Below are 22677 nucleotides of genomic sequence, written 5' to 3' on the forward strand. Positions count from 1 at the left end.
CCCTATGGTTGCGAGGAAACGGTGACCTTCACACAAAAGAATTGTTTTGTCTACACTTTTTACGTTGTTGAAATAATTTCCTTTACCGATAGCTACATTGTAATGAGTCAACACAGTCATATGTTTTGGACAAATTTCCTTTTTTACGCAAAGTGTCGTAAAACAAGCGGAGAAGTGACGCATGCGCAGTTTCTCACTGGACACTGCGCTTTGCTACTCTCTATTGGCTGACGTTGTCTGGCTTTGACGTCATGGTAAACTGCCAAGTGCCCGTATGTACCCCGGTACACAACAGAGGCAAGATGTCGGAACGGCGTGTACCCAGTGGAGGAACCTTGCTCGCACAACACACTGCGACAAAGAGCCAGCAGCAGCGCCGTAGCGTTTGATGCCAGTTTTGAGAGCAACTACCCGCGTTAGGATTTCTCAGAACTGTCTGCCGCGAATGGGTGGATAAAAGACATTTGTCCTGGTCTTGATCCGAAGTAGCCGACCGAGGACCGTGTGGTGACAGGGGCTTACACTCCGACGAGAGTCAGGCGGGCTGCTTCTCGCTGTGGGATGTTATCCGTACTGTCTTATGGCAGACTGGTAGCCAGGGCTGTCCTTGGTGGACTCTCGCAGACGGACGGTCGGGACTACAGCCTGGTCACCGCCAGTTATGGCTTCGGCAAGGACTTTCGTAAGGGGATACTCAAGAAAGGGATGTGCTACGGAGACGACGCCTGTTTCATTACCCGCAACAAGAGCGCGGACGTTTTGGGTAAGCTCACCCGACTGACCGGGCTGTTGTACCCGGGTGACCTTCCCTGCACGTGGAGCGACCCCCATGATGAAAACACAACAGCCTCCATCCACCCCGCCAGGCCACTCGGCGTTAACTCCCCCTTTAGTAGCCACCACGGCAGTATTAGTCCATTGTATAACAAAACATTAACTGCATCCATGTTGTTTGAGCCTTATTAACTTGTTCTCGTGCGGTACACCGAACGACCTTTCACCTACATTGGCTCCAACGCGATAAAAATCACATTTTAAACGCAATTAATCGGGAGATGTTGATTCACAAGACTTAAAATGTCCAATATCGAAATAATCACGAAATTTAATATATATGACTCAAAATAACAATGTCTTACAAAGGTCAGAATGGTTGAGCATGGGGGCAGCCATTTTGCTAACAGTTAGCCAGGTTAGCTCCAAGTACTTGGCTTTGTCAACGCCGTGGGAAAGGCACAGCGATATTGTCCTAAATGTAAGTTAAACCAAATTAATGCCGGTTGTACTTCCTTAATCTTGTTAATTTTTAAGCAATTGAAATGGAAAGTACAGTTTTACATGTCGGTGTTATAAACACTATACATGTATTCATATGAGATGGACACTTTCGCTAGCAAGGAACGTTAAAGCAATGTATAATGCATATCAACTTGTTATTATAGGCTTGCATAAAGGATAAACTGACTCTACATACTCTAACCATGTCTTCTTGTATGCTAAATGATTAAATTCCAATTGTTCCTGTGTTATATCTATGCTGTTAAATATAACTACACTGACTGTATTTGCTGTACTTACTAAGTCTTTGTATTGTCTTTACTGTTCTACACATGCAAGGGAAGATCAAGGATAAAAGAAACATGACACAGTACCGCCCAAGAATCAAAGCACTTACTCGCCATCATCAGAGACTATGGCCCCCTCTTTTCCTCACATAAACTTTTCACTGCATTATCCATTTGTCTCTCAACAGGTGTAGCAGATGGTGTTGGGGGCTGGCGGGACTACGGTGTCGACCCATCTCAATTCTCTGCCACACTGATGAGAACATGCGAACGGCTGGTAAAGGAGGGTCGCTTCACTCCCAGCAATCCGGTGGGCATCCTTACCTCTGGCTACTACGAGCTTCTGCAAAACAAAGTACCCCTTCTAGGTGAGTCTTGGTCTCAACTTTTATGTCTTGTCTTTTTATTTTATCAACCTGCCAAAAAAAACTAGGGGGTATAAAAAATATGTATGCATATAAATAAGAAATAGGTAAACAAGTAAGGAGTATAGTATTGGCCTTATTAGATGACATGTGCATTGTGTTTAATGCTTAATGGAGTGCAAATCCCATTATATGCAAACTGTAGTTTTGTATGTATTTTTTTGTGTGTGTATTTTTACAAGTCTTGACCTCTGACTCTTTGGAGGTCAGGGATGTAAGTTACACCGCAGGAGGAGTCAAACACGACACCAATGTCGCATTTCATCAGGGACGTTGTCCATCTGCCACACTTCTCACCACATTTGTCAAGTAGTCTGGGTTTTTTGAAGGCCTTTACCAAGGTTACTGGGTTGGTTGTTTTTTCCCTGTTTTGTTTCAAGGACAACTTTGTTTTTTTGTTTTTTTTAATTAATCCACTTACTAATGCTCCATGCTTCACCCACAGGTAGCAGCACCGCCTGCATTGTCGTCCTAGACCGACGGAGTCACCGGCTCCACACCTGTAACCTCGGCGACTCTGGCTTCCTGGTGGTGCGTGGCGGGGAGGTGGTGCACCGCTCGGACGAGCAGCAGCACTACTTCAACACGCCCTTCCAGCTGTCCATCGCCCCGCCAGGAGCTGAGGGGGTGGTACTCAGTGATAGGTGGGTGCTTGTGTCGCCGTGACCCGTGTCAAAGTTGAGTTTTTAGAAGTGTCACTTGGCCGCCGAACTACACCAATCAGACCGAAGACCATGCTTCCATTGCATGGACTCCTTTGGGAGACAGCTACAGAACCTGCAAAAGTGTATTTGAATAATTAATCTAGTTATTTCATTTGAACAGTTTGTGCACTGCCGTTTGTGCAAATCCTCAACTATATGCACACACAAGCTTTGCCTTACAAATGATTTTGCAACAGATTATGCTTTAAGGTCAGGTGTTTGTTTTTTAAACACTCAAGGCTATATGGTCTACAAAAAATGTACCCGGCTATATCAGTTAAAAATAAACACCTCGAGACGAAGGTCTTTTAAAGGTTTCAGGCTTCATAAATCTGCAGCTATGACGCCAGTGAGTCAATGTTAACACATTCAGGATTAGACAGTGGAAACCAGCAGTAATGGTACCGCAAGATCCAGTTTCACTTTCGTATGATCTAACAGTGCACCTTCTTTTTTTTCCCCCCTCTCTAGTCCAGACGCAGCTGACAGCTCTTCTTTTGACGTGCAGCTCGGTGACATCATCCTGACGGCCACAGACGGCCTCTTTGACAACATGCCTGACTACATGATCCTTCAGGAGCTTAAAAAGCTCAAGGTGAGATCTTTTACATCATTTACACATGCTGTAATTGCTCCAGTTAACGTCATGAATTCAATTAACCTCAGTTGCTGGCTGTGGGTCTGCAAAAGTAAAATAACCTCTCCCTAAGCCCCCAAAAAAACAAAAAACAAAACACTGGCCGTCACAGCTGTGGCTGTAAGCAACCCCCTGATGCAGTTTTTATTAACTTCACAGGATTGCAGGCGCTGCATGTGAAGTCTGATGAGGGGTCAGCTTTTTGTACTTCTGTATGCGCTTTAAAAACTCAGTTGTTGGTGTGAAACACACGCTTTAGCGCAGGGGTCTCAAACTCAATTTACCTGGGGGCCCCTGGAGCTAGGGTCTGGGCAAGGCTGGGCCGCATCAGGTTTTCCAACAAAAAAAACACATTTATTAAAAACACAAAAATATACAAACTTTTTCAGTGCTTTGGTTCCAATTTTCTACAATAAAAGCTCTGATAAAACATTCCACTGTTCTCAAATATCTCAATTTTTATTTTTCTGCACAAAATAAGATGAAAAATAAATAAACAAATCAAGAATGAAGAAAATCAATCAATCAGTAATAAATAAATATGATGATAATAATAATAAAATGGCAAATAATAGAAACTTAAGAAACCACATATAGTTGGTGGGTAGACAAATTATTTTTTTCAGATTAAAATTAACAAAGCATTATTAGAGCCCTGTAGACATGACAAAACACGACTATAGTCACATTTATACTTTTTTTTACAACATATTGCGCAACTGCAGGGTCTTGAGACACATGCTAACTCGCAAACTAGAGAGCTAGCGACCTAAACGGTAGCCTTCAAGTTATTTCCTTTAAACTTAAATAGCCAATAACTTCTCATTTCCACATGGATAGGGAGGATAACTATTAACAGTTATTTAACCTTTAACATGAACATTAATCAAACGTAATAATTTTTTCTGGGTACATGATACCATACAGCATCCATATCAAACTTGCGCGGGCCGCACTAACATTAAACTTTTATATCAAGGCGGGGGCGCAGGCCGCGTGTTTGAGACCCCTGCTTTAGCGTCACAGCAGGCTCCTCCCCCTCCTAATCTTCAGGTTCAGATGTTCACATGCACCCCCCCAAAAAAATTCTAACCTTGCGTCAACGCAACGCGGCCACCAGAGCTGTGGCCGTGTTAGCCTTTTATTCCACTGCCGTGTTTTTCCCTCCCACAAAAGCGGCATTTTAAAATCCGCCAAAACAAGAGTCCTCCGTCACATCCCACCTTGGCGAACGTCTTCGGTGTTCACGGCGCTCTGAAGAGCATTAACAGGATCAAGACTCTGTCAAGATGGCGGGCCTCGTGACTATGCTGAAGCCTTTACACTTGCTGTACTGTTGTTTATAATCAACGGGCTTTGTTGCTGCTGCACTGTAACAGTAATCAGTGTACTTAGTAAAGGTCTACGTGTTCAAAGAGAGCTTTTTCATGCACTCCAAATTATTATTCAAGTTATGTTGTGAGGTTTAAAGTAACAGCCAGTCCTCTTTGTAGTGTAGGTATATACCCCGGCTATAATGAAGCATTTGTGGTATCTTCATAAAAGATCTCTCTCTCTCTTTTCAGGCCACAAACTATGACAGCATCCTGCAGACTGCACAAAGTATAGCAAAGCAAGCTCACAACCTCGCCTACGATCCCAACTACATGTCTCCTTTTGCACAGTTTGCATGCGACAACGGCCTGAATGTACGAGGTAAGCGTGTTCCTCAGAAGCCTGTAACGCTTACCGTAAATGCAAAACTTGGATCCTCTGCTCACATCTCGTTTGCTCTGCAGGAGGGAAGCCAGACGATATCACTGTGCTGCTGTCCATTGTGGCTGAATACACTGACTAGTGTGTGCCTGTGCGTGCGTGTGTGTTCCTCTGTGTGACTCCCTCCCTCCACCTCTGACCCTCCAAAACGAGGGTCTGTCTTGACGTCCACTCATGTACATATTTTGCTAGGTTTCTTCCTCTGTTGCATTTTGGTGCCGAGCGTTAAAAAGGGAAGTGGGCAGCTAGCATGTATTCATGGTGATTGCGACACAGAAGGAAGCTGAGCATCCTATTGGTTGGTTGTTTGCAGTCGAGACATTCAAATCTGTGTAATCTGAGTAAGAGTAAACCATGGGAGCTGGTGTCAAGGAAATTGGGATGTTTGGGAATGTGAATGTCAGAAGCGCTAACTAGCTTAACCTTAGACGGAAACTAAAGAAACCAGGAGATACAAATGTTTTCTCACTTGTAAATATTTTTTGTTGTTGTTGTCTTGACTTTTTGTTCAAGCAAAGACCCTTGTGGAAGATGCATTGACGGATGATATATCCCACACTACTACTTCACGCTACTTCACACTGAAATCAGCATTTGCTTGGAAAAGACATGATAGGAAAAAGAGTGACTGTGTCTGCGCCCTTATGCACTCAAAATGTAAAGTGTGTACGTGAGGAAGTGTGCAAATACAAACGCTGTGTGTGTGTGTGTGTGTGTGTGTGAGAGAGAGATGTGATTATTGTCATATTTGATGTCCACATAGCTAACGCTAGCATCTGGTCATGCTTACGATTGCGCCGATATATAGGTCAGGTGTGAATTTAAAGAGATGTCTATTTTTTTACAATGTTGCGCGGTTTTAAGTGCTGCATTTCCTTTTATAGTGGCTATTTTCTCAACTGCAGAGAGTACCTGGCTGGCATCACTTAACAATTTGGCATTTCTTAGTGCGCAGTGCTTTAATTTTCACTTTTTTTGCAAATACATGCATACAAAAGGACATTTAATGACAATAAAGATATAATATCATGGTATTGGAGACAAAAAAGGTCAGGTGTGTATTCATTCCAATGCAGGGATACCCACAAAATGAGCCTGAGGGCCATTTTTGACCGGCAGCTGTTTCATCTTCTAATTTAATTAATTTGTGGTTTAGCCAAATTATTAGATATTACACAATAACGGTGACATTCAAACAGGACATCTTTTTGAGTTCAAGCCACTATTTTAGGAAATGTACCAGTATGATTAGCTCTAGCAACAATTACATAGCTTTGTCTATTCTATTTTTTTATTTGTGTCCTGCTTGTTTTCGTTATGTTCCCCGCCCCCCAATCTATTTTGCTGCTTTTCTCTTGTGAAACGTCGCCATGATGTGATTTACACCATGATTGTAAATGTGTGCCGGCATTTAATCCCAAATGAATCCACAAGGACGTCTGTTCTACCGTTCCGCTCACTGCAGGCTGTTGCGGTTTCAAAGCAGGCGCACCAAAGACGCATTTTTGTCAATACGCCTTGTTGTCGTAAAATAAACACAGTGAAGCAGCAATACTGTACATTACCTGTGCTGAGGAAGGTTTTGTTTTGTTTTCTTTTAAGTTATCCTTAAGCCAAAGAAGGAAAGCCATATAGAATGCATGTTAGGGCCCCTGCTATAAATGTACGTTGTGTTGGTGGAGACCAATATTGTCACGGTTGTATGTCTATACTAGGAACTACACGCAACAAAAATGAAAACGTAAGCAACACTCCCATTTTCTCTATGTACACAAAATGCATAGACAGCATGGTTATTGCATATGTGTGTTCATATGTTTGAGTTCATGTCATGAAAATGGGAACCAAAAGCGGTTTTATTTTTGCGAAGTGTATGTAGGAAAGTTCTTGAGTCAAAAAGTAGTTCTACATTATTTGTCGGTGCTGTTCTCTTTGCATGGTTTATGTCTGTGTACCGTTATATATCATATTTTTTGCAAATATATAAATGCAGAAGGTGTGTGTGACTGAAGGGGAGCACAGTTTCAGCCTTAAAACACATCATTAGACTCGTCATAAGAGGCCTTCCCTGTCATTGCAAGCTTGTCTTTGTCCTTCATGTTGTCAGGTGTTTAATAAATGAAGTCCGCAATACCAACCCCCACCCCAGAAAACATACACCTCTCCTTCAGAGCAAAGGTGCTTCTGCCATCTTTATGGTATGATTGTCCTTTTTCAATGTTTGTCTGAATTATACACCTGTCTTTGTCACAGTGTAACAATGCAGGTCTAATTTGTGTAAATATGTTTTCAAAAAATGTATGATATTTAAATAAAAATATATAGTATTTATACAAAAAGCCATCTGGAGTGGATTATTTTATACTATCGCAAGATGAGATTTATTAGTAGTCTATGAGAGCTTTGTCATGAACACATTTTCTGCTTAATATATAGGTATATTTACAATATATCTTCACTTGAAAAAAATGGAGTTCATGAAGTACAAGGTTATTTAAATGCAACACAAGGATTTGTAATGCACCTAGGTGACCACTCGGGGCAGTCGTAAGTCCGGGCTAAGTGTCATAAGTATCGCTTTTGAGCGATGGAGGGCAGTAAAGAGCAGTCAACGCCATGGATGTTTTGTTTACGAACGTGCTGGCAGACATACTGCTGCTGACATCAGCAGAGATTTAGCTTGTCAGCTGACATGTGTTCTGGAGATGCTAACTTCTTAGCGTTGTACATGATTATTAGTATTAATATTTTAAAGATGTCGAGTGCATTGTGGAGGTCAACCATTAATTTAACCGACAGCTTCTCTTTGAAGCGGCTGTAGCTAGGTAGTTCCCCTGAACAACCGAAGCTAGTTTTAGCCTATCTGTCACTAGCTAGTTAGCTAGCCCTATGGAGGCTATTCGAGTGCTAGCTAAGCTATACAAATAGGCCAGGTAAGTTATTAATTTATGATATAAATGTTGGCTAAATGGCAAGAACCGACCAGGATAATGGGCTTGATTTTAGGGGCAGCACAAATAAGATGACAGGTAGTGGTAGCGGTGGTGGGAGTAGTTGTAGTTCGTTTACCTCCGATGTTGTGACACTGGAGGCGAATGGCGCAGATGACTCTTCTGGGGAGAAACAAGTGGACAAGTACGGCTTTACAGGTGGATCTCAGCAGTACCCAGGCCTCAAGTAAGTGTCTCACTGTGCCTTTGCAGATACTATACATTTTTTTTTTTAAAAGAAGGGAAGTCAAATGGCATCTGTAGTGAAGTGAATTATGAGTGTCTGAGAGTGTGCATGAAAGAAATACATTATTTTTGTAATAACAACCTCCTCTATAATGTAGCATGCCATTAAGGAATTGAAAACAATACGTCCACAATGGAAAGTTGTTTTCCTGTGACTGGTTCATATTGTATCATATTTGGTCTCTCTTCAGTGTTGAAGAAATCCCCACTGAGGTGCTGAGGCAACGGGAGGCCAAATGGCTGGAAATGCTCAACAGTTGGGACAAGTGGATGGCCAAGAAACACAAGAAGGTCCAAAACTTAAAATGGCACGCAGCCTTTGAGATTTTATGCAGTTCTTGTGTCCATCAGGTGAAAGAGCGCTGTCAAAAGGGCATCCCTCCGTCACTGCGTGGTCGGGCCTGGCTCTACCTGACGGGAGGCAAAGTGAAAGTGGAGCAAAATCGGGGAAAGTTCCAGGTTTGAATCACACTGCTTTGTTAGAACCAGAATTTCAAGTATTAATTTTTATTAAGGGCGGCACAGCGGTCTAGTGGTTAGCGCGCAGACCTCACAATTAGGAGACCTGGGTTCAATTCCACCCTCGGCCATCTCTGTGTGAAGTTTGCATGTTCTCCCCGTGCATGCGTGGGTTTTCTCCGGGTACTCCGGTTTCCTCCCACATTCCAAAAACATGCTAGGTTAATTGGCGACTCCAAATTGTCCATAGGTATGAATGTGAGTGCGAATGGTTGTTTGTCTATCTGTGCCCTGTGATTGGCTGGCCACCAGTACAGGTCCAGGGTGTACCCCACCTCTCGCCCGAAGACAGCTGGGATAGGCTCCAGCACCCCCGCGACCCTCGTGAGGAAAAGCGGTAGAAAATGAATGAATGAATGAATTTTTGCATCATGAATTTGAAGCAATACAAACATGAACAAATTACATGCAGTACTTACCTGCAATCAGCAGAGGTCACTGTTGATCTGCTGACACAGAATGAATATTAGAAGATTTTCATGACCGTAAAAGTAGCAGCAGACATAATATTTGTTTAGGGAAATTGAAATCTGTCCTTTCATATGTCACAAATATTTTTTATTTTGTATAATTTATATAAATTAAATATATTTTTCATATAAATAGGCCCTAAGTATAAATGATTGTTTAAGGAAATAAAAATAAAATGCAATATTTTCTTTTGATTTAGTTTATTTTAGTTTTATTGTGTTTATATTATTAATACATAATATATAATATAAATAATATAAAACATAATATTCATATTATTATTTTTTGGAATGACAAAAAAAAAAAAAACAATTGTCAATTTAGGAACTGGATAACCAACCAGGTGACCCCAAATGGGTGGACATCATTGAGCGAGACCTCCATCGACAGTTTCCCTTCCATGAAATGTTCTCAGCTAGAGGAGGTCATGGGTAAGGTCTGCTTGGCTGGCTGTGTTGCGCAATGTAACGTCCATTATTTAAGATTAGAAATGTGTTTGGTGAAACATGCAGGCAGCAAGATCTGTTCCGTGTGCTGAAGGCGTACACGTTGCACCGTCCCGAGGAGGGCTACTGTCAGGCTCAGGCTCCTGTCGCTGCTGTGCTCCTCATGCACATGCCAGCAGAGGTAGACATATCACGTATAAGCAATCTTGAGTTGTACAAGTCATACTAACATGACTGCATTGTATCCTATAGGATGCTTTCTGGGTTCTCGTACAGATTTGTGAGAAATACCTTCCTGGATACTACAGCACAGGGCTGGTAAGGTCCACACTCGGGTGTTGTTAACACATTTAAAGACTGCTAGAAGCAATGAGAGTACACATGACAAATATGTGCAGTGTTCATTCAGTAGGTCTGTTATACACTTTAGATCGGGGGTCACCAACGCTGTGTCCGCGGCCGCGCCCATGCGCCCACGTGGACCACTTAAGGCACCTGCGAGGCATCTTCTAAAAATAGCACTGGTCACAAATTATCATTGTTATTTTGTGCTTTAAATTTTGAATCAAAATTGCTTACATTACCGTAATTTCCGGACTATAGAGCGCACCTGATTATAAACCTCACCCACTACATCTTTAGAGGAAAACGGCCTGCAGCTCCTCCCAGTGCGGACGGCCCCAAAGGGGTCGTTTCCATGATCCTCAGTGCCATGCCATGTCTCCCTACTGTGTGTGATTGTGTGTGTGTGTGTATGTCTAGTATGAAGGGTGGGAAGGAGGGGCTTTCTTTTGTTTCTTTGTTTTTTCCTTTTAATTGTGGTAATTGTTTTCATTCTGTAAAGCACTTTGTGTTGCATGTCTTTGCAGGAAAAGTGCTTTACAAATAAAGTTGATTTGATTTGATAAATAAATGTTTCTTGTTAAAAAATATGTTTTTGTTACCATTATTGTGGAAAATAATTAACATTGATATGCGAGCAGTCACTTCACATAGTGTTACTACTACTATTCCTTTTGTTCTGATTACTAAAAAGTGATCCGTGCAGTTTTGTCATTTTGGAAGTTCACCGCAAACAGGTCATGTAGCCCTTCATACTATCCGTGCTCACAAAGTAGCCCTCGGCCTCAAAAAGGTTGGTAACCCCTGCTTTAGATACTCGAGGTGTCACAATTAATGTGAAAGGCACACTATAAAGCTTGCAATCCAACCGACCTCAGTGCTCCCAGCATCAGTGAGTGACATGAGGCTGTTTGTTCCAGTTGAAGAGCTACCATTTTTGTTTGTGTCATCCTCTCTACAGGAAGCCATCCAGCTAGACGGAGAGATCCTGTACGCTCTGCTGCGGCGGGCATCTCCCGTGGCACATCGTCACCTCAAGCAACACAAGCTAGAACCCATCTTGTACATGACAGAGTGGTTCATGTGCGCCTTCTCACGAACGCTGCCATGGGCGTCAGTGCTCCGCGTCTGGGACATGTTCTTATGTGAAGGTGTGACATATCAATCTCATGCACTCCATCCATCCATCCATTTGTTCAATATTTGAACTCTGTGCTCTCAGGAGTGAAGATCCTCTTCCGAGTGGGTCTGGTTCTCCTGAAAAGCATGCTGGGATCCCAAGAGAAGGTGAAGGCCTGCCAAGGTCTGTATGAAACAATGGAGCGTCTCAGGGCCATACCTCCACAGTACATGAAAGAGAGTTTTCTGGTGCAAGAGGTGAGTTTGTATTATGTCAAGCTGTGCCCCAATTCTGCAGCCATATCCTTCAGCAGGATAAGCAGTTACGGTTCCCATTTTACAGTAATTGACATTGTGTGTGTGATTCAGATCATAGACTTGCCCCTGTCGGAGAAAGACATTGAGAAAGAGCACTTGGCGCAGCTACGATGCTGGAAGGACACCCACGGCGACCTCAATTACAAATCGCCTCCCAGGATGCACGGCGCTAAGGCAGTCATGGCTGCCGAGCCGCCAAGTCGACATGATCTGAGACAGAGGCCCACCATTATCGTGGAATCCCCCTTGGAGGACGCAAGGGAGGACACAAGGAAGGGCAAAAAGGGCAAGCGGAACGAAATTATTCCGTCGCCACAGGAGACGGATAGTTCTCCCTCGCCACTCACTGAGCCCTCGCTGCTCCTCCAACCAGCACAAGGGTCCAGGGAGAGCATAAGCAGCGCTGAGCATGACACCTACCTGTAGCAGGGTGAGCACGCCAATCAATCCATGACAGCTTCTTTATTGTGTATTTTCCATTGAAGAACACTAGATGGCGACAATGATGAGCTGTGCAGTCATAATGCCACAAGGACAGAATGTAGCAGGTATGCTTTTTTTCCATTACTAAACATGCTAACTGCTACTGCTGCCATAGAGGGAGTATGATGGTGTTTCAGCAGACAAATATGGTCTCAGCCAATCACCAGCTACATCATTAGGCACATATTATTTTAATGAGATGCACAAAAACTGTGCATTTCAGTCACCACTGTGAAAGAAGTATTCCATCCATTCCTTTTCTATACTGCTTGTTGAATTTAACAGTATGTTTATTACGGCATGAATGTTTATTATTGGCAGTAATATTTATCTAAATAAGAAACACAGGAGTGCACCAAGTGGATGTGACCAGTAGAGGCGCTGTTGATTAAGTCTAAACTAGTTTGAACACTCCAGCTGTGGGAATTTGAGCAACTGCACACCCACACTGACCTTTGCTATAGCACAACTGTTTCATTCATTCATTCATTTTCTACCGCTTTTTCCTCACGAGGGTCACGGGGGGTGCTGGAGCCTATCCCAGCCGTCTTCGGGCGAGAGGCGGGGTACACCCTGGACTGGTGGCCAGCCAATCACAGGGCACATATAGACAAACAACCATTCACACTCACATTCATACCTATGGACAATTTGGAGTCGCCAATTAACCTAGCATGTTTTTGGAATGTGGGAGGAAATCGGAGTACCAGGAGAAAACCCACGCATGCACGGGGAGAACATGCAAACTCCACACAGAGATGGCCGAGGGTGGAATTGAACCCTGGTCTCCTAGCTGTGAGGTCTACGCGCTAAACAGTAGACCGCCGTGCCGCCCACAACTGTTTCACACAGCATATATTTGTCAGTAATACATACATATCAATATGATGTTGATACGTTTTTAGAAGAGAAGTGTAATTACCCAACCTTCCACCTTAGGTGGTTTAGTAACGAGAACAACATTTTATTTTGCTACAAAAGTACATCGTGTCATATGTAAAGATGAAGGCAGAATACTAATTAGGGCCAAAAATCAAAACACTACCTAATGTACCTAATGATGTGGCCAGTGAGCGTCCAGCACTACGCTCTCATGCACTACATTACACCACCGGCACAGATAAAGGAATTTATGTTGAGCAACATTATTGTGCCACGTTAGCTAAAACACATGTAGCCTTTGGTGAGTGTATTTAATAATAATGCAACAGAAGAAATTACACAACATTGTCCTGCAAGCACAATCCTGTTTACCTTTACCGAGCCATGTGTTGTTGGCGGATCATTTGTTTTTTTCTACGTGTTCCAAATGCAGTCAAATGAATGTACAAGTATTTTTTTTTCATTGATATGTGCTCCGGTTATATTTACTTTGGGAGGGAAATCAATTCTTCTAATCAGGGGTAAACAATCCACTGTATAATGATGATGTGATTTATCTATACAATTTCTCTACGTACTTTATAAAGGGATCAACTCTGGAAGGTATTAGAAGAGCATGTTTCAATCCAAAAGTGTTGTTGTGCTAAGTCAGGGGTGAATAGCTTTGTGTTGTCTATAGATGGCACCACTGAGCTGTTACTGAAGCAAATACACTAATGCTGATTAAGACATTACAAATGAGTGCAATCAAATAACATGCTGCTGGGATGCTAAAGTATTTTTCTATAGAACTGTTTGATTTTGTAAGTGAGTTTCAAAAAAAGCTCTTTTTTGTATATTTACATTAAGAAATAAAATATTAAGTGATTAGATTTTGCAGACCTGAATGACTGAATGCCTATAAATAAAAACGAGACAAAAAAAGGCACGCACACGGCACAGCCCAAGTTCAATAATACACCCTGTGTTGGTTAACATTCATCTTCCACCCTCCCTCGCCCTCCGCACTTCCTCGGACACCTGTTTCTCCGGCTCTTTCAGCTCGTGGGGCAATTTGCATCTGAATTAGGACAAATTCCCACAGCGTTATCCAGTGCCTTTTAAGCCTCGTTTAGACATCTGAATGGAGGCTGACTGTGACTCCATGATGGAGATCAGCTGTGCTACTGCATGGTTAAGTCTTTAAATGAAACTTTATTGATCACATACACAGTTGCACGTATTAAACATGCTCTAACACACAGGTAATTCCAGTAAAATGGTACTGTATAATATAAAAAGTATAAGAATGGAGTGCAACGCAACACTTGCCGTGTTTCATCTCAATGTGAAGAGAATCGCCTCCCAGTTAGCCATGTCCCTTCCTGTCTTCATCCGTCACCTCATCATCAACAGGTGAGTGGGACATGGGAGTGGTCATGTTCGACTTTTGCACAGCGCTTAACTTCTTTTTACACTTTTTATTGCAGTTGTAGGAGCGACTGGGCTTTCAGCAATCTCTTCCTAATAGCTTGCTAAGCGCTTCATGAAAGGGTAAGTAATCGTAATTTGTAATATAGCTTCTTTTTATGCCTGTATGAGAGTTATATAATAATGACTTTACATCAGGGTTCTCAAACTCAATTTACTTGGGGGCCACTGGAGCTTGGGTCTGGGTGAGACTGGGCCGTATCAGGTTTTCCAAAAAAAACGCATTTATTAAAAACACAAAAATGAATAAACTTTGCTTTGTTTCCGATTTCTTCAAGAAAAGCTCTGATAAAACATTCCACTGTTCTCAAATATCTTACTTTTTATTTTTCTACACAAAATAAGATGAAAAATAAATAAACAAATCAAGAATAAAGAAAACCAATCAGTAATAAATAAATAAATATAATAATAATAATAAAACTGCAAATAATAAAAACCTAAGAAACCACATATAGTTGGTGGGTAGACAAATTATTTTTTTCAGATTAAAATGAACAAAGCATTATTAGAGCCCTGTAGACATGACAAAACACGACTATAGTCACATTTATACTCTTTTTATTTACAACATATTGCGCAACTGCAGGGTCTTGAGACACATGCTAACTCGCAAACTAGAGAGCTAGCGACCTAAACGGTAGCCTTCAAGTTATTTCCTTTTAACTTAAATAGCCAAAAACTTACCACTTCCACACGGATAGGGAGGATAACTATTAACAGTTATTTAACCTTTAACATGAACATTAATCAAACGTAATAATTTTTTCTGGGTACATGATACCATACAGCATCCATATCAAACTTGCACGGAACGCACTAACATTAAACTTTCATATCAAGGCGGGGGCCTCAAACTAGTGTCCTGCGGGCCACATTTGGCCGCGTGTTTGAGACCCCTGCTTTACATGATTAAATGTTTCCTGATGGCGACAGCATCCATCGAGAAGCAAGGGCTATATCCAGACCTGCCAACATGTATGCATTTTTAATTTTAGGGCACACATTTTGACCTTGAATAATCTCACTCCCGGTACAATTTTGTTGTTGAAACCTGGGTTATGCGCTTGTGTCGAGGCAGCAGAAAACACAAAACCTCTTGCATAGCAAGACATGTACCTATGGAAAATAATACGCCAGTCCTGTCGTATGATCATAACTTAACATAACAGTTCTCTTCCAAAAACCGAGGGACCAGGAGCGCTGATTACAACCAGACAAGGCAGGTAACTTCTTGGGGCCCTATAGTCCAGTTGAGGGACCACGAGGGGGGGGACAACTACAACTCTCATTGACTAGCTATTTAGCTTCCGGTGTAGTAGTCGCAGTGAACATTGCCGACTGAAGCAGCTTCCAGGTCCTTAATGGAACTGGAACTGATCTTTTTGAATTTCTTTAAAGGAGACTTATTGTGCTTATTTTTCGGCCCTTTGTATTGAGTTGTGGGCTTCTATAGAACAGCTACACACAATAACCCACACAGAAAGCTTTCTAGTTCTTCCAGAATCGGCATCTATCCAGCTGTATTTCTTTGGATTTCATAGTTGACGCAGGCCTACTTCGCTGACTTGTGGTTTGTGCCGCTAGCTGCGAACGAGGCATGGACAACTTTCAATATTAGTGCAGACCTGCCAACATGTATGAATTTGTCATACTTGGCATGCAATTGACTCTTGAATATGCGTGATTGCTTTCTATATTTTTTCGAGTTCAGTCTGTACAGCACAGATAAATAAATGATCAGCTTGTCAATTGTATTTTAAATCAATATTTCTAAGTCTGTCATGCTCCAGTAGGGCATGTTTTGGTGGTATTGGGTGGCCCATATGTGTGGAGGAGATAAAGTTGGAGAGGGGTTACACCTTTATCCCCCTTCTACATCCCTTCCACCATGCCGTAAGACCAAAGGGGGATTAGAGGGACACAACACGCTAACCATATGCTACCAAAATGATGTGTTTTTTATCCCGATTTGGAGATGATACAGCAAATGTATTGGGGCACAATTGGGGCCATAGCACACACAGGAAGTACAAATAAATATCTGCATACAGTAGTTCATCCCAAATGTGTCTAATGGGCTTGTCCTTCCCAGGCAAACTCACCCAAGCACACCTTGCTGTGCATACCGGAGCCTTCCCAACCTTCCCTTCTCTGACCTGACGCTACGTTTTCTTCTTTTATTGGAGGCACGCGTGGGACAGGAAGAAGAGTGTCTGCAGAGGTCAAAGGTGGCACAGATGCTCTTTCAGTGCACACTGACCAGGAAGTATGTGTGAGCCCCTTTTAATGGTTTTCCTCAGGATAACGGTAGCGACCCTGCTAGGTGTGTAATCATCATTATCGTCAGCTCAAAATCCCTGTTTTTTTTGTTATTGTTCTAGTAGAAGGGACTTGAAGTGGCCGTGTGCATGTCAAGGCCTGCATTAAAGTCAGGAATCCCCATAAGCAGGCAAAAAGTGGGGATTGTGTGGGATTTAACATGAGTATTTCAGCATAATTAGTATGTGATATAATAATGTCATAGAAGTATGTGTTAATATAATTAGATTCAGTGTGATTCAGTAAATCAGTCTCTCAAAATGAATATGATGCAGTTATTAACTATTTTGCCAAGTAATCCATCAAGTGAGTAATTACAAGTAGTCCAGAAGAAATAATGTAGTATTAACCAGAAATTGAATAAAAGGAACAACTGTTTTAAGTGAGTCAAAGGTCATGCAAAAATATTGTTGAAGGTCATAGAGAAGCAAGCCAGCCTTGGGAGTATATATTGTTCGGTATATATTGTTCGGGACATCGCATCAGCAAAGAGAAACTTCGTCAAGGAATGATGATTTATTGTTAATCCTATTTTCATTCATTCATTTTCTACCGCTTATCCTCACGGGGGTTGCGGGGGTGCTGGAGCCTATCCCAGCTGTCTTCGGGCGAAAGGCAGGGTACACCCTGGACTGGTCGCCAGCCAATCACAGGGCACATATAGACAAACAACCATTCACATTCATACCTATGGACAATTTGGAGTCGCCAATTAACCTAGCATGTTTTTTCGGAATGTGGGAGGAAACCGGAATACCCGGAGAAAACCCACGCATGCACGGGGAGAACATGCAAACTCCACACAGAGATGGCCGAGGGTGGAATTGAAAACCCTGGTCTCCTAGCTGTGAGGTCTTGACCGCCGTGCCGCTCTAATCCTCTTTTATTCAGTTTAATATATTTTTATTACCTGTGATTGGCTGGCGACCAGTCCAGGGTGTTCCCCGCCTCTCGCCCGAAGTCAGCTGGGATAGGCTCCAGCACCGCCCCATGACCCTAATGAGGATCAGTGGTATAGAATATGCGTGGGTTTTCTCCGGGTACTCCGGTTTCCTCCCACATTCCAAAAACATGCTAGGTTAATTGGCGACTCCAAATTGTCCATAGGTATGAATGTGAGTGTGAATGGTTGTTTCTCTATATGTGCCCTGTGATTGGCTGGCGCCCAGTCCAGGGTGTACCCTGCCTCTCGCCCGAAGACAGCTGGGATAGGCTCCAGCACCCCCGCGACCCTAGTGAGGAAAAAGCGGTAGAAAATGAATGAATGAATAAACATTGCAGCGCATCATAAAATATTATTGTCCAGCTTTTTCCATCCATTTTTTGGATGGTTGCACCAGCGCCTGTTTTCTCTTTTCGGTGTCCCCCTCTTCACACGTTATTCACTACGTGGTTTATGGCCATGTTTTAAGTAACGTCTTTGTTTGTGCATGTTTATCTCTTCAACAGGGATGTTTGTGAGCTTGCAACTTTCAGTGTTGTGTATTCCCCCCCCCCCCCCCCCCCTTCACTTATCTGTGCTCATCTGAAGCCACTTCCTGCCATTGTTGTCACATCCACACTGTCTCTCTCTCCTCTTCCCGTCCATCCAATGAGGAAATGGGGGTTTGGAGAGGATACACAAATAAGGGGGCATGGTGGGGGGAAAAAAGCGAGAGTCTTGTTGTAGCCTTGATAAACATGAAGTGCAGCCAGGCAGCCTGATAACAAAAACAGCAACTTTAGTCTGATTGCAAGTATTGCAGACAAGGCAAACCATAATATTTTTTTTACTTTTTAGCTGGGTATTATGCAGGGATTTTCAAGATAAGTTTTACGCTAGTGGTTTTAAATTCTAAATGTATAAAACGTACAAAAACGTACAAAGGCCTATTCAGGAACATTCAGAAATGATTATTATTAAATTTCATGAAATGTACAAATGAAAATACCTAAAACACATTTTAGTCATAAAACATTTAGTCCAAATTGCAAACTCAATGTAATTTTATTTATTTTACAACATAGTTATTAAAATACATAGATATTAACATTTATATTACAGTAAGTATTATTTGATTACAAAACCGTAACTATTAGTTGTGGGCTGCACAGCGGTCGAGTGGTTAGCGCGCAGACCTCACAGCTAGGAGACCAGGGTTCAATTCCACCCTCGGCCATCTCTGTGTGGAGTTTGCATGTTCTCCCCGTGCATGTGTGGGTTTTCTCCGGGTACTCCGGTTTCCTCCCACATTCCAAAAACATGCTAGGTTAATTGGCGACTCCAAATTGTCCATAGGTATGAATGTGAGTGTGAATGGTTGTTTGTCTATATGTGCCCTGTGATTGGCTGGCCACCAGTCCAGGGTGTACCCCGCCTCTCGCCCAAAGACAGCTGGGATAGGTTCCAGCACCCCTCGCCACCCAAAAAGCGGTAGAAAATGAATGAATGAATGAATGAACTATTAGTTGTAGAATGTTTAATGCGAGCTATTGCCTTCGGGCCTCAGTTTGGACACCCCTCCCTTTATTATAATGAAAACATGCATCACATACACCTAAAAATGATTATAAATATGAATTAGTAAAATAGGAATAAAATAGTGCAAATGTATACTCTGTATGTTCAGCAGTGTGTGTGTGTGTGTGTCCCTTTAAGGGATGTACATGTCACCACAGGCTGACTTCATGGCCTCATAATTGTAACTAATGACAAAAGCACATGGGAGTCAAGACCTCTGGGTTTGAGGTTACAATAGCTTATTGTGTTTCACCCTGCGTATGTGTGTAAGATGCAGGGGTGTGTTTAGCGCACGTGTGTTCTCATGTGTGAGTCTTGAAAACTCACCGAAGTTATTTAACATCTCTGAAGTTGAGATGGCCGCAAAGATCCATAAAAGAGTTCACGTTACACGCACGGATTGGCACAGTCTAAAGCTTCCTAAGTCCGTCTGTTCGCTTTAAAATAATTCACACACTCTTTGCACTTCTTTCCCACGGTAATAATAACCACCTTCTGCACAGTCTGGAAAAGTAAATATATGTATAATTTACAAATTAATTGAAATAAGGGGCTGCACGGCGGACGAGTGGTTAGCGCGCAGGTCACACAGCTAGGAGACCCGAGTTCGCTTCCACCCTCGGCCATTTCTGTGTGGAGTTTGCATGTTCTCCCCGTGTGTGGGGTACTCCGGTTTCCTCCCACATTCCAAAAACATGCTAGGTTAATTGGCAACTCCAAATTGTCCATAGGTATGAATGTGAGTGTGAATGGTTGTTTGTCTATATGTGCCTTGTGATTGGCTGGTCCAAGGTGTACCATGCCTCTCGCCCGAAGATCGAGAGCTGGGATAGGCTCCAGCACCCCCGCGACCCTCTTGAGGAAAAAGCGGTAGAAATGAATGAATAAATTAAAAAAGTATTATTATATACGTAAAACATACTGAAATAATGTCAAATAAAAATATATATCTGATTAAAAAAAACAAAAAAAAATCAGTCCATTTATTAGCATAACTTCTCAATTTGTGCCCTGTGATTGGCTGGTCCAAGGTGTACCCTGCCTCTCGCCCGAAGACAGCTGGTATAGGCTCCAGCACCCCTGTGACCCTCATAAGGATAAGCGGTAGAAAATGAATGAATAATTGAAATAATTCTCCATGTGTTCAATTGGAATAAGTGTTAATCGCAGTCGTATTTATTTACAAATTCTCCCTAGCAACAGTCTGAAACATGTTACCGTTGGTTCTTTAAACTTTGTAGGTGAGTATCTTCACCCGGGTCTAACCTGGCCATCTCCCTCCATTTCGTCAGGACAGGAAGTGACCGCTAACTGCAAACAGCACGTCATCTGTGTAAACAAAAAAAGGGCAGATATATGCTGCTGCTTCTGACACTAATGTTTGTCCCATGTAAGACTCCAGAACAGGAATGCTGCCCCTCTACCAGGTGAGTCCGAGTTCACTGCTGACCTATTTATATATTTTTTTTGGGAGGGGGGGTCCAATCTCCTCGCTTTTTATATCAGATAAACACTGCATCTCATCTACTTCTGGTTTAGGAGACAACAAGTGGAAAAGCAGGAAGGTTCCTATCAACAGAGTCTCCCGGCCAAGAACAACCTCCGTGTGACCCCCCCCCCCCCCCCCCCCCCCCCCCCCCCCACTTAAGGTTAGTAGCTCATCAGGAAAAGCTGCCATGGCTCAGTTCTGGATGTCTTCAGGGGTCACTGTGGGTCGTGAAGTTAGACAAACACCTCGTGCACATGGGGGTCAAGGAAGTGCGCTGTGACGATTGTTTCACTGGAGACAATAGTGGCTGTAGTTATTACAATGGAATATGAATGTTTTACCGGTGTCATCATAGATTTCTGAATTTGGGTTTGGGCGTTGTAAATGTCATTCTGAATGACTTTGCAGTATGGTTCATGCAGGGTACTTCTCTGCAAAATAATTTAAACCGGTCCGTGGCGCATTTGCTACTGGGCGGTACAGAAATAATAAATAATTTATTAACGACACTTTCTCCCATCACACCTAGATGGGACCATCTCATCTCGACAAAACAAGCTCAGGTCTCCCACTGACTCAGCGGGTGAGTTATATTTTCTCTGCACTTAACATTTGCTTTTAACTCTGTCGTGTTATATTATATTTGATGTATTTTTCTGCCACACATTTCTGGTCCGTGGAAAAAAAGACCCAAATCACACCGGTCCGTGGTGCAAAAAAGGTTGGGGACCCCTGCCTTACTTTATATTATTAACCCCTTCCAAAGCGTCCATCTAAAACCAAATCATTCAATAACAGCAACAATTTTTCCAAGTTGAAATAAAGTCAATACAATTAATCCACTCTAGACAGCCAAAAATCTTAACACAAAGCACATTTTCATAGTTTTACACGCAGATCAAACAATCATATATTGTTTTATCCATTTAGAATTGTTTTAAGCGTGTAAAACAATATAACATTTGTGTTAACATTTTTCTGTGTTAGTTCGCAAAGAACTAACAACATCAACCGCTCATGACATCATAAACAGACAGCTGTGCTTCCTGTTTCCATGTATTAGCATGCTAACAAAGATTCTATACCAGGGGTCAGCAACCCGCGGCTCCAGAGCCGCATGTGGCTCTCCAGCCTCTTTGTTGCGGCTCCCTTTGCAATGCTTGAATATTTTTTAGCACCCGTGTGGTGAAAATGCACGTCTTTGTTATGAGTTTACAAAAATCCAACTTTGTGTGAGACCATGAATGCATCCTGACTGAGTTCTGACTGGTGACTGAATGAGCAGACAGGATGCTATCCAGTTCTCTCTGACAGGTTAACATGAAGGGAAATGAGTAACACTTTGAGTTATTTGAGTTATTAATTATTATTAATGAGTTATTTGACGATTCTAAAAAATAAATTAGAGCTCATTTAAGAACAAAAGTTTATCTCCGGTACTAGCAAGAGTACTCCAACTCGTCTTTTTTTTTCCCTCCAATGTTGTTTTAAACATACAACGTTTTGCGGCTCCAGGCTATTTTTCTTTAGTGGGCAAGTGGGTGAAATGGCTCTTTTCATAGTAAAGGTTGCCGACCCCTGTTCTATACTATGCTACATGCAGGCATCTTTGAAACTGAGCAAAAGGTGTCTCCCTCATCCCTTTGTGGCTAACAAGAAGGCGTCAATTGCCTGATAAGTCTGTTTTTGCCAATTGGAGTAAATGGAGTGGGAGGGAGCCAAATTGTCTGTTGCTAACTAGTGGCAGAGGTGTCCCATTTGGCAGGATTCATTCTGTTGTATGCCTGATGAAATGCAACTATGCACGGCTGCTGATAAATGTATGTCCCCACTTAATTGGACTTTTCTACATAATCCATAGCATCAGAGCATGGCTATTATCAATACAACTGCCTGCTATCCTTCCTATAGTGAGACCCGTGTCATATTCAATGGATAAAATGAAACACAGTTTGCATTAGAACGTTACATGTTGTCTCAAGTTTGAGTATGTT

The 22677-nt window shown here is 42.3% G+C and overlaps 2 protein-coding genes across 7 annotated transcripts; both read left to right on the forward strand.

Moving 5' to 3' along the window:
- Positions 1-253: 253 nt before the first annotated feature.
- LOC131119869 (protein phosphatase PTC7 homolog) lies at positions 254-7425 on the forward strand. Its single transcript, XM_058064776.1, has 6 exons — positions 254-763; positions 1754-1933; positions 2436-2634; positions 3166-3289; positions 4897-5026; positions 5110-7425. Exons 1-6 carry the CDS (start codon positions 562-564, stop codon positions 5166-5168), a joined length of 894 nt encoding a protein of 297 aa, XP_057920759.1. The 5' UTR covers positions 254-561; the 3' UTR covers positions 5169-7425.
- Positions 7426-7686: 261 nt separating this feature from the next.
- LOC131115498 (TBC1 domain family member 10A-like) lies at positions 7687-20814 on the forward strand. Of its 6 annotated transcripts, none has more exons than XR_009122785.1 (12): positions 7687-8263; positions 8514-8613; positions 8674-8781; positions 9637-9743; positions 9825-9939; positions 10011-10076; positions 11062-11251; positions 11323-11477; positions 11589-14435; positions 16468-16641; positions 20487-20621; positions 20734-20814. XR_009122785.1 is itself a non-coding variant. In XM_058064402.1 (9 exons), the coding sequence occupies exons 1-9, from the start codon at positions 8055-8057 to the stop codon at positions 11961-11963; spliced, it is 1425 nt and encodes a 474-aa protein (XP_057920385.1). In that variant the 5' UTR covers positions 7687-8054; the 3' UTR covers positions 11964-14931. The 6 variants fall into 6 exon arrangements, 1 of the variants encoding a protein (XP_057920385.1); XR_009122813.1 differs by lacking the exon at positions 16468-16641 and having other exon boundaries at positions 11589-14297; positions 14372-14435; XR_009122807.1 differs by lacking the exon at positions 16468-16641.
- Positions 20815-22677: the final 1863 nt, after the last annotated feature.

The sequence above is a fragment of the Doryrhamphus excisus genome, chromosome 2, assembly GCF_030265055.1.
Source record: "Doryrhamphus excisus isolate RoL2022-K1 chromosome 2, RoL_Dexc_1.0, whole genome shotgun sequence".
NCBI classification, from domain to species: Eukaryota; Metazoa; Chordata; class Actinopteri; order Syngnathiformes; family Syngnathidae; genus Doryrhamphus; species Doryrhamphus excisus.